The 13,143-nt window shown below is 40.8% G+C and overlaps 1 protein-coding gene across 1 annotated transcript in view; it reads left to right on the top strand.

The window, feature by feature from the left end:
• Positions 1-13,143, top strand: part of eprs1 (glutamyl-prolyl-tRNA synthetase 1) — an 87,963-nt gene that overhangs the window by 41,042 nt on the left and 33,778 nt on the right. The window contains exon 13 of the mRNA XM_035752748.2: positions 4,746-4,856. Within this exon, the coding sequence (XP_035608641.1) occupies positions 4,746-4,856 (111 nt within the window). The remainder of the gene's footprint in view (positions 1-4,745; positions 4,857-13,143) is intronic.

Below are 13,143 nucleotides of genomic sequence, written 5' to 3'. Positions count from 1 at the left end.
ACTTTTTCTTGCCCTCGCCGAACCTCTTCTCTCTCTCGCGCTTCCTCATGTATTTGACATTGAACTGCATCTCACTCTTTCTGTTTCCAAGCTGCCAATTAGCTGTATCAAGGTACTCTTCTTACTCCTCCACTCCCTCGCTTCCTCCCTCCACCCCTTCATCTATGTGCTTTCTAATGCTGCACAGTGTACCAGAACTAATGTACTTTTTGATGTCAGAACATGAAAATGGTTTGGTACTAGAATTGGTTTCTTTCTGTATTTTTATGAAATGTGTCTGGTTGTATACTGATTGAGTCAGCGCAGCTGATGTCCCCCTTTAGCACGAGTGCACCGCGCATATCTCTTGCCTGTTCCACTTACTCATTGCTAGTGCTTGCTCTCTAACCTGTCCTGACAAGGAACCACTGCACTGGGATTCTGGGCAGTGTCATGTTAGCTCCACACTCGTTCTGCCTAGAAGTTAACACACTTGAGTAATGCACCTCGGCATGTAGAACTGTTATTTACTGTTCGCCAAACAATGTCCATAAAGCTAGAACACTTTATTTTCAATGCAAGAAGATACAGCTTTGGGGGTTAACTTTCCTTGCAAGCTTACAGCTAATGCTAAAATCAATTCACTACCCTAGTACTTTGCTTGTGACCATAACGAAGAATATGCTGATTTTCATCTTTATTCACTTAGTCCCGAAAACTAACCCTGCCTCACATCTCCTTCACCGAACCAACTGACTCTGTGCAAAGCTTGTGAATGACATCATTACTGGGTTTGACAGGGTGTACGCGACACAAACTCAAACAATCTCAAACGCAATTTGCGTTGTCCTGTTGGCTGCCACTCAAAAATGTTTTTGTTTTTTTTGAAAAGTATGTAGATATAAAGTATTGATCATTATGATCATATTACCGAATAACAAAAAAAAGATAAGTCTACAGTGCCTGTATAAGTATACAGAAAGTATTCGCAGCCCTTTTGAAATTTTCCACAGTTTGTTGTATTTAAAATGGATTCAAGTGAGATTTTGTCACTTGCCTACACACAATACCCCTCAATGTCCAAGTGGAATTATGTTTTAAGAAATATTTATAAATTCAATCAAATGAAAAGTTGAAATGTCTTGAGTCGAAAAGTATTCAATCCTTTGTTATGGCAAGCCTAAAAATGTGCTTAAGTGGCATGGACTCAAAATAGTGTTTAACATCATCTCTGCCCCCCACACATACAGATAATTGTAAGGTCCCTCTGTCAAGCAGTGATTTTAAAACAGATTCAACCCCAAAGACCAGGGAAGTTTTCCAATGCCTCACAAAGAAAGGCACCTATTGGTAGATGGGTGACACAAGCTGTCGTTGAATATCCCTTCGAGCATGGTTAAGTTATTAATTATACTTTGGATGGTGTATCAATACACCCAGTCACTACAAAGAAGGCGTTAGACTTATTCTAAAATGTATTAAATCGTTTTTTTTCCCATCAATCTACACACACACACAACCCCATAAAGACAAAGCAAAAACAGGTTTTTAGAAATGTTTGCAAATGTATTAAAAATAAAAACGGATTACATTTACATAAGTATTCAGACTCTTTACTCAGTACTTTGTTGAAGCAACTTTTGCAGTGATTCCAGCCTCAAGTCGTCTTGTGTTTATATATACTCATTCCAGGGTTTTTCTTAATTTTGTACTCTTTTCTACGTTGTAGAATAATAGTGAAGACATCAAAACTATGAAATGTTTTTTTTCCGGATTGAATGACCTTCATGACTTTTCTCTTTGCTTATTTTAGCTGTTAGTGCCATAATATGGATTTGGTCTTTTACTAAATAGGGCTATATTCTGTATACAACCCCTACCTTGTCACAACACAACTGATGCCAAGTTTGCTTCAACAAAGTACTGAGTAAAGGGTCCGAACACACTTCAGTTTTTTTCTTCTGTATATATCTTTTTGCTTTGTCATTATGGGGTATTGTGTGTAGATTGATGAGGGAGATTTTAGAATAAATCAAATGTTATTGATCACATGGTTAGCAGATGTCAATGTGAGTGTAGCAATGCTTATGCTTCTAGTTTTGACAGTGCAGTAATCTAACAAATTTACAACGACTACCTTTATATACACACAAATGTAAAGATGTAATACCACTTGAGATTTTCTGGACTAAGAAATAATACATTAAAAAAACTAATTACAGCAACGTATTTTCTAAGGACCTGAATCAAGGTGACCTTCTCTGTTGGCGCCGTCTTAGCTGAGGGGGCGCCATCTTAGCAGACCGTAAGGCTGTAACATAACAAAATGTGGGAAAAGTCAAGGGGTCTGAATACTTTACGAATGCACTGCATTTGTGTGGTGGCTGCACAGAAAAGAGCTAAGCACAAGTAAAATCGTAGATGAGAACCTGGTTTTCTGCTTTCCACCAGACACAAGTAGATTCAAGTCAAAACTGTAACTCGGCCGCTCAGTAACATTCACGGTCTTCTTGGGAAGCAACACTAGAGTAGATTTGGCCTCGTGCTTCAGGTTATTGTGCTGCTGAAAGGTGAATTCATCTCTATCTGGTGGAAAGCAGACTGAACCAGGTTTTCCTCTAGGATTTTGCCTGTGCTTAGCTCCATTCAGTTTATTGTTTTATCCTGGAAAAACTCCCCAGTCCTTAACAATTACAAGCATACCCATAGCATGATGCAGACAGTACTCTGCTTGAAAATATGCAGTGTCACTTAATGTGTTGTTCCTAAACATAACATGCTGACCAAACCGCCAGCCTTGTGTGCGCGAGCGTTGCAAAATAGATATACACCTACATGTTATTCAAACATTTCATCCAAACTGCTCGTGTGGGTCTACAGGCTGCAAGTCCTACCTCTCCCATCTACTAATTGATTGTTTCGAGCATACTAAACCACGTGGGTGTTTGATAGATGAATGTGGTCCGCATTAAATCCACAGAAGAAGAATGAACGAGGAGAGATTAATCAAAGAAAACTAAAAACTAAGTTTCCCCTTTTATATGGGAACAAATTGTTGGAGTAGAGAACACGATTATGTGACTCAAGTTGGGTGAAATGTCTTCCAAGAAAAAGCAAAAAAAATACCATACGCCTTTCAGGTTAAATAACAACCCAACATTTCTCCCAGGACGTATTAGATATCCACCTCAAGCTAGCTAAATGTCCATTAATGTTTCGACCTGTCCCCCAACTAATATAGTTGGTTTAGGTATTTTAACCTGCGTCTGGTGGGGATAGACAAAATCAACATGTGCATGATGGTGCACGCATGCATGAGAGCACCAGCTGTTCCAGATGACTGTGTGATCACACTCTCCGTAGCCGATGTGAGCATGACCTTTAAAAAGGGTCAACATTCACAAGGTTGTGAGGCCAGACGGATTACCAGAATGTGTACTCGGAGCATGCATGGACCAACTGGCAAGTGTCTTCACTGACACTTTCAAACTCTCCCTGACCGAGTCTGTAATACCTATATGTTTCAAGCAGTGTTTCAAGCAGACCACCATAGTCCCTGTGCCCAAGAAAGCGAAGGTAACCTACCTAAATGACTATCGACCCGTGGCACTCACGTCGGCAGCCATGAAGTGCTTTGAAAAGGCTGGTCATGGCTCACATCAACACCAGATACCCTGGACTCACAACAATTTGCATATCGGCCCAACAGATCCACAGAATCTCAATCGCTCTCCACACTGCCCTTTCCCACCTGACAAAAGAGGAATGCTGTTAATTGACTACAGCTCAGCATTCAACACCATAGAGCCCACAAAGCTCATCACTAAGCTAATGACCCTGGGACTAAACACCTCCCTCTGCACCTGTATCCTGGACTTCCTGATGGGCCGCCCCCAGATGGTAAGGGTAGGCAACATCTGCCATGCTGGTCCTCAACAAGGGTTCCCTTAAATGTACGTGTTTAGTCCCCTACTGTACACCCTGTTCATCCATGACTGCGTGGCCAAGCACGGGGCCCCTCAGGGGTGCGTGCATGTCTCTCAACACCATCATTGAGTTGGTTGACCACACAACAGTGGTAGGCATGATCACTGACAACGAAAAGATCTGGCATGGTTCCCCAGAGCCTCCTGGTTCTACAGCTGCACCATCGAGAGCGTCCTGATTGGTTGCATCACCGCCTGGTATGGCAACTGCTTGGTATCTGACCGCAAGGCACTACAGAGGGCAGTGTGTATGGCCCAGTACATCACTGGGGCCAAGCTTCCTGCCATCCAGGACCTTTATACCAGGCAGTGTCAGAAGAAGGCTCAAAAAATTCCCCCCTTTTGGTTTTACACTGTTGCTACTCGCTGTTTATTATCTATGCAGAGTCACTTTACCCCTACCTACATGACAACTAGGATCAATAAACTCCGATAAGCAAAACCTTTGGCACTGGAATATCTGTCTATCATTAAAGTAGGGCATTCTAAGGGTCTGTTTTGAATAGGCTACAGGATGTGAAAAATGTAAGGGACTTCACCACCTCATGGCCATTGATGCAGATTTCCTTTCAGAATGAGTCTTCTTTTCCCCCTTGTCTGTGTTGTTGGCAATGCATACTGAAAACTGGCTTCTCAAACTACTTTCTATCCTTTTCTCTCTCATCCCTGCACTCCGGTCCAATTGAAATGTCCTATGTGTTTAGTCAGGATATTGAATGAGAATTTCTGTCTCTACACAGGACACCATTGCAATAATGAACCTCTCCCATGTGTCTGTAGGTTGTCGACCCAGTGGCGCCCAGATACACAGCCCTGTCAGGATCCTACTCCGTCCCTGTTGTCATCCCCGAAGCACCAGAGGAGATGAAGATGGCCGTCAAACACCCCAAGGTACATTGACTGTTATTTCCACTCTTGTTTATGGAATGGCAACCTATTCCCTATGATGTGTACTCCTATACTACCAAAGCCTGGCCAAAAGTAGTGCATGGTATAGGGATTAGGGTATAATTTTGGACACACCCTGACTAGATAGAAGTATTGCATTCTTATCTAGTGTTCAGCAGCCAAAGCATGATGTGTATATTACTCTGACAACGCTAAAATGGATAGTTCCCCCGCACAAGTCAAGTTGATGATATGATGTGATGAGTAGTAAATAATCAACCAACTAAATCTTACCATAATGAATAGCCTAACTGAGGGGTTTATAAACTGCAGTCCACAATTGTGTTTGTGACTCATTTCAGGAAACTCGGCGTATGTCGCGTGTCAGTGCTTCACAAAGTTAAAAAAAAAATCTAAACGTGTTTTTTGGAGGGGCAGAAATGCCTTCTGGAACATGTGAACTTTCATGTTCCTTAATAACCCATGTGTATGCCATCTGTAAATTACGAATACAATTGTTACATTACGAGCCTAGTTGGTTCAGCCACAGAAAAAGCCAACAACCTTCCCACTAGCCATGATTGGCTGAGATAATGAGTGCCAAGAGATTAGTTTGGATTGGTCTACCATGTCGCACGCTTCTGTCTATTTGAACTGGTCAATGTGTAGGTAATCCTTTCTAACGCAGTTTTTAAAAACATCACTTAGGAGAACTGCGTAAGTGTTGCTCTCCACTTTCTGCAGGACTGAGTTCTGGAATTAGAGTATGATAGCTGGAGAAACACCTGTCTCTGGATTACATCTTCAAACTAAGGGCAACCATGGCATCTGTGACAGTTTGAAGTGTCCATCCATGATGTATAGGGGTAAGATAGTCTAGCTAGCTACATTTTCAGATATTACACGTTTCTAATTTTGTCAGTAATTTGAATTTCAAGTTGGTGTACTGTTAGCTAATGTTGGCTGGCTGGCTCACTTGCTAATGTTACGTGTATGATCTGTGTTGTCATATTATTCCTTTCTCAGAGCCATTTGCTTTGTTAGTTATATCCTAACATTAGCAAGCTAACATTGAACCTGGTTGGTTAGCTACCTGCAGATTCATGCAGGGTAATAATGTCATGAGTTGGGATTATGGTTCTTTGTTTAGCTAGATACATGTCTAATAGACTCCACTATGCAAGTAACCATTTCAATAGATTGTTCATGATGTCACTGCAACAATTGTCGATAGACATAGCTGGTAAATTTACTCTAGCTATCTACTCCGATTTCAGAGACCTTTCATCTGAGTGTGTCAGAGCGCAGAATAACTGACATTGACGAACACTCAACACCCGTTGAATATGGCTGGTGTCAGTAAACGTTGGCAAAAAAGCGTAATTAAATTGATGCCAGCAGCACAGTTACGGTCACCAACGCACTGGATAATATAAAAACAGCCAAACCAGCTCTGCGAGGGCAAGTAAAAATGGTCAGTGAGATGTTCTCTCATTTGTGTCTTGAAGTAGCTAGCCAATGTTAGCCAGTTAGCTTGGGTGCTTGACTGCTGTTAGGACAGAACGCTCTGATCAACCCTACTCCTCGGTCAGAGCGTCCAGTGTGCACTCTGAATGCTCCAAGAGTGAAACGCTCTGAGTTTTTCAAATGCCCAGAGCACACGCTGGCTGACACTCCAGATTAAATTTACGAATACACCCGAAGTATGAACCAGTTTTTATTCTTGAAATCTTTGGTTGTTTACTACATGGCATCACATGCAAATCCTTAGAGATAAGTGGGGCTAAAGCTTAAGAGGATGTAGATGACAAAATAGCTCTCCAGTAGGTGTGCCAGAACATTTTTCTCAAAATTTAGGTTACAAGTTGATCAACTTTCAAAGCAGCTGTAGTGTATGATATAAACAAAATGTAGCTCTGAGTCTCTACTTTCATCCAATGTATTAAAAAAAACACAATTTCAAATTTTGCTGCATAAGACATTACATAAGACCAACTTGGTCGGTCACATTTTTATTTTGTGAAAAGTAATTCTTTTATAAAAATCGCAAGCTGCAACAGAATACCATTGTGGATACTATTTTTATGTCTATGCGTCCTGTATAAAGAAAGTTGGATGTAGTTTCACAAGTTAATAATAACCAGCACAACAATTGGAAGTCTCCAGGAACATTTAGAATGCTAGCTGGTCCTGTTCATCTGACTCTGGGGAAGTAGGTAAATGGCTTCATTGCCAAAATCTTAAACTACCCCTTCTAATATGGAGGAATGTTAAGAAGAAAAAAAATTAATAAAAAAAAATGTGTGATAAATTCTTAGGCAGGTCGTAAAAATTGACATTTTCGGGATGGAAAAATCATGCCAATTTAAACAACCAAAACCAGATAGGGAGCATGCAGAAAATCTATTTAACTATATACAGTGCATTCGGAAAGTATTCAGACCCCCTTTTCCACATTGTTACTTTACAGCCTTATGCTAAAATAAATGTATTTCTCTTCTCATCAACCTACACACAATACCCCATAATGACAAAGCAAAAACATGTTTTTAGCATTTTTGGTAAAAAACTGATATCACATATACAGAAGTATTCAGACCCTTAATCAGTACTTCGTTGAAGCACCTTTGGCAGCGATTACAGCCTCGAGGCTTCTTGGGTATGACACTACAAGCTTGGCACACCTGTATTTGGGAAGTTTCTCCCATTTTCCTCTGCTGATCCTCTCAAGCTCTGTCAGGTTGGATGGGGAGCGTTGCAGCACAGCTATTTTCAGGTCTCTCCAGAGATGTTTGCTTGGGTTCAAGTCTGGGCTCTGGCTGGGCCACTCCAGGACATTCAGAGACTTGTCCCGAAGCCACTCCTGCGTTGTCTTGGCTGTGTGCTTAGGGTCATTGTCCTGTTGGAAGGTGAACCTTTGCTCCTGTCTGAGGTCCTGAGCGCTCTGGAGCAGGTTCTCATCAAGGATCTCTGTTCTTTACTCCGTTAGTCTTTCCCTCGATCCTGACGAGTCTCCCAGTACCTGCCGCTGAAAAACATCCCCACAGCATGAAACTGCCCCCACTATGCTTCACTGTAGGGATGGTGCCAGGTTTCCTCCAGATGTGACACTTGGCATTCAGGCCGAAGAGCTCAATCTTGGTTTCATAAGACCAGATAATCTTGTTTCTCATTGTCTGAGAGTCCTTTAGGTGCCTTTTGGCAAGCTCCAAGTGGGCTGTCATGTGCCTTACTGAGAAGTTGCTCCATGTGGCCACTTTCATAAAGGCCTGATTTGGTAGAGTTCTGCAGAGATGGTTGTCTTTCTGGAAGGCTCTCTCATCTCCACAGAGGAACCCTGGAGCTCTGTCGTGACCAAGTTCTTTTTTTTACTTACCCCTCTTTTTATATAGACGTATGTGCCTTTCCAAATCATGTCCAATCAATTGAATTTACCACAGGTGGACTCCAAGTTGCAGAAACAGTTCAGGGATAATCAATGGAAACAGGATGCACCTGAGCCCAATTTCAAGTCTCATAACAAGTGGTCTGGATACTTATTTTTTACATTTGCAAAAATGTCCACCTATTTTCAATTTGTCATTATGGGTTATTGTGTGTAGATTGTTGAGGACAAACATGTAATTCATGCCTCTTAAGGTCCCATCAACTTTCTGTAGGCTCGGCCTACTATATTTATTTCATCAACTTTTCTAATATTAAGCACATTGCTTCTCTTTACAACAGCAGTATAGCCTACCAGGCTGGCATGAAAATGAACCATGGGAAAAGCGTCCTCCATTCACTATGTAACTGCATAGATGACATGTATTTTTACATGTCATCTATGATAATGGTCCATTCCAAATCAAAACAAATTTCACACATGTAAAGACGAGATTCAATCAAGAATAGTGTAATGGGTAACTATTAGCCTATCATTTGTGAATGAGCCTCGGAATTGGATGAGAATGCGCGCCGTTGCGTCCCCGATGTTTGTCGGTCACTTGTAGCGTGAGAGACCCGATCACTTGACAGAGAGCCATGTAAGTGAGAGGTATCTCGGAACGCAGCCGGGAGAATGGAATTACAATTATATTCAGCCCAAGGGCACAACAGCCATTGGCCGCAAATGGCATAGATTTTTTTTAGGGGGCGTTACTGCCACAAAACGGGATACAGACGGGAAATTAGAGGAATTATCAAGTGCTTGTCATATTGTGAATGAGAACTGATGAAGTGTGTACAGCCTGCACAAATAAATAGGCAGAGCTCATGCCTTTCATGCAACTTTTTTTCAAATCTTCATTAGTCGCCTTATGCAGCCTTAGAATGTACTAAAAATCTAAACGTATAGCCCAACATTTGTATCACAACTTTTACATAAATAACTCTAAATGAAGCATATAGGAGTACCTGTTCCTTTTGTTAACCGCTCAACACAGAATATCCGCATGTGCTCAAATAGCTGAATAAAATATAAATTATATTTCCTATGTTCTATTGTATTCGTCATACCACAGACCTTTGGAACATATACATTTTATAAAAAGTCTAATAAATCCATGTAATATAGCCTACACCATCACAATAAATCAATTATTTATTGTAGACGTCTTAAAATGCACGATATGAAGAATATGTCTTCTTTCAGAAGAACAGAATAGCATACTCTGAGTTGTCCTGATCTGGCTATGCCATATGGCTGTGGGCCATTTTTTTTCCAGGTGCGTTGGTAGCGGCTGAATAAAACGAGAAAAAGAAGAAACGCTGCTCTTGATAGTGTCACTGATCTTTAATACCCTTTATGAATCGGCCTTACGGCCTTCGTCAGAGCTTTTGTGAGTAAAAAAAAAAAAAAACGTATGTATCCCTAGTACCACCCACATCCGTTCCATGCATCGAATGGGGTTGAGTCGAGGGAAAACAAATAAGTGCTACCAAATATAGCAACATGCATTACATAAATATTCTAATAAAGTGTGTACCTAAAATGTAATAAACACGTCTGTAAAACCACTGAGGACATCAACCTACCAAGCAAGTTTTCATAAATTGACTGAGAATACAGAAGGAGCCTACAATAGGGATAAACGTCAGCTTTCGTTCGGAAATGGAATGAAATCCTCAACAAATGTTCTTTTTTAGATTTAATGCTATTAATTGTTGAACATGTGTCAAAGGAAGTAAGAGGTTAAAGTCACACAGACTGTTTTTCTAGCCCGAAAGCAGCACAACAAGGCTCCACAAAAGAAAATAAACAATGTAGGAGAGGCAAGTGGTCAAAGAGGGGACCAGGAACACAGGCCGTTGACACGGAGCGACAGCAGGACTCGGTTATTAACCTCTCCAAGAAAGTTCTCAGAAGCGCAAGTCTCAGTCTTATCTAAGGGCCTCTAGGACAGCTAATTCTGTCCTATAGTTAACAACTCCTCGATTAATACCCATTAGGTTAGTGGGACAAGAAGCCATGTCAGTATATATGAGAAAAACAAACCACATTCAGAAGGACCTCACTAGGACAGCAGAACTGGCACTTAACCGAAGATGAATCTTTCATTAGTTCATTGCCAAACCTGCAGACAAAAGGGGGTGCTGTGGTCATTTTAGACTATGAAAAATCCAAAGATGAAATTCAGACACAATTCATTAATGAACGTTTCTATAGAAAACTGAGTTTTGATCCCACACAGGTGTTCCAAAAGGACAGGGCTCCAGATTAGCGCATATATTATACAACCTTATCTCAAAACCTGCATATGAATACCTTTGCTGCAAATGTGCCATAAGTCCATGCCTGTACATTTTGCCGAAATGACACAAACCTAAGACACAAGGCGACAGACCAGTGGTTGCAGGAATAGGCTCAATGCTAGAACCATTGTCAAACTTCATAGACTATTTTATTAAATCTCATGTGCAAGCATTGCCGTCATATGTGAAAGACTATAAACTTCATAAACAAGATTTCACCAATAACAGGTTCAACAGAAGACTGTATTTTAGTCACATTAGATGTTGAGTCTATATACCAGCATTCCCCATATGGGGAGGCTGGCAGCCCTAGCTCACTATTTGAGAGACCGAGATACTAATTAATTCCCACCAACAAACTTTATTCTTGAGCGAGCTGAATATGTTTGACATATGACTATTCCACATTCGCTCAGAGTTATGCTAAACTTTGGGTCTTTTTAAAGAATGTTTTAACAATGAAAACTAAAATCCATTTTTAAATAAAGCCCTGAAGTGGTGTGGATATATTAACATTTTTTTGTAAATGGGGAGTAACGGGAGAAGAGCTGTCAGACTTTATGGCATTACTCAATGACATTGACCCCAATCTCAAACTCACTATTGAATGTGACACTAGATGGGTTAATTACCTCCTATGTGAACTGAGAAATTATATGGAACCCTGTTTACAACTCTGTATAGAAAAGAAATGGACAGAAATACTAATACTATTACAGGGGGACAGGTTCCATCCTGAGCCATTAAAAAGAGGACTTCCAAGCCGTATATGCCATTCCACAGAGGATTGTCTAGAAAAAGCAGCGGAGATGCCAATAGGTTTCTGAGTGGCTACTCTCCACAATGTGTGGATGAAGCTCTTAATTTGGCATTAGGGAAAACACGAGATGAATTGCTACAAAAAAAAGTCCCACGAGAGCTAAAGAACACTCTGTAATGTTCACCACCACTTATACTTTGAACTCGTGAAAAGTGGGAGATGCTGTCAAGAAACACTGGCTTATTTTATCATTGGACCCAGCTCTGCCAGCTGAATTTCAGAATCCACCACTTATTGTCTAGGGGACAGGTCACAATTTACGTGTAAATTGGTTCATGACAACTGCCAGCCACAAAATAAAATACGCCCTCCAAATGGTAGCAAATAATGCAGAGGAAGCACACAGTGCATATGATGAAGTGTGAATATTTCTGCCACCCACATACAGGAAAATGGATCCAAATATATGAAATTATTATGCACTCCACCACCCATGTTATCTACATGATTAAATGTACATGTGGGCTGTGCTATGTAGGTAAAACCTCTCGTTCTCTCAAACAGAGAATCGGTGAACATAAAAGTTCAATCAGGATAAACGACAGCGATTATCCAGTCGCAGTACATTTTAATGACCTAAAGCATGCCATTTCTACCTATTTTTACAGATTTTGTGGCATAGGGAAAGTTAAGATATCAGACAGGGGAGGTGACATTAATAATACTCGGCTGCGGCTGTGTGCGGCTGCTCGGCCATGGAAACCCATTTCATGAAGCTCCCGACTAACGGTTATTGTTTCCAGAGGCAGTTTGGAACTCAGTAGTGAGTGTTGCAACTGAGGATGGACAGAAGATTTTTATGTGCTACGCGCTCCAGCACTCGTTGTTGACAGGTGTATGAAATTGAGCACACAACCATGCAATCTCCATAGCAAACATTGGCAGTAGAATGGCTTTACTGAAGAGCTCAGTGACTTTTAACGTGGCACCGTCATAGGATGCCACCTTTCCAAGTCAGGTCATTCAATTTCTGCCCTGGTCAACTGTAAGGGCGGTTATTGTGAAGTGGAAACATCTAGGAACAACAACGGCTCAGCTGCGAAGTGGTGGGCCACACAAGTTCACAGAACAGGACCACAGAGTGCTGAAGCACGTAGTCCGTAAAACTTTCTGCCCTGCTAGAGCTGCCTTGATCAACTGCAAGTGCTGTTATTGTGAAGTGGCATCAACTAGGAGCAACAACAGCTCAGGGTGCTGAAGCGCATAGTAGAGGTCGACCGATTCTGATTTTTCAACACCGATAACGATTTTTGGAGGACCATAAAGCCGATACCGATTTAATTGGACAATTTTTTAAAATGTATTTGTAATAATGACAATTACAACAATACTGAATGAACACTTTTTTTAAACTAATATAATACATCAATAAAATCCAGGCTCAAATAAATAATGAAACATGTTTAATTTGGTTTAAATAATGCAAAAACAAAGTGTTGGAGAAGAAAGTAAAAGTGCAATATGTGCCATGTAAGAAAGCTAACTTTTAAGATCCTTGCTCAGAACATGAGAACATATGAAAGCTGGTGGTTCCTTTTAACATGAGTCTTCAATATTCCCAGGTAAGAAGTTTTAGGTTGTAGTTATTATAGGAATTATAGGACTATTTCTCACTATACGATTTGTATTTCATATACCTTTGACCATTGGATGTTCTTATAGGCACTTTAGTATTGCCAGTGTAACAGTATAGCTTCCGTCCCTCTCCTCGCTCCTACCTGGGCTCGAACCAGGAAC

This window comes from Oncorhynchus keta, chromosome 35 (assembly GCF_023373465.1).
Source record: "Oncorhynchus keta strain PuntledgeMale-10-30-2019 chromosome 35, Oket_V2, whole genome shotgun sequence".
NCBI lineage: Eukaryota > Metazoa > Chordata > Actinopteri > Salmoniformes > Salmonidae > Oncorhynchus > Oncorhynchus keta.
This window is presented reverse-complemented; position numbering and strand designations above follow the sequence as displayed.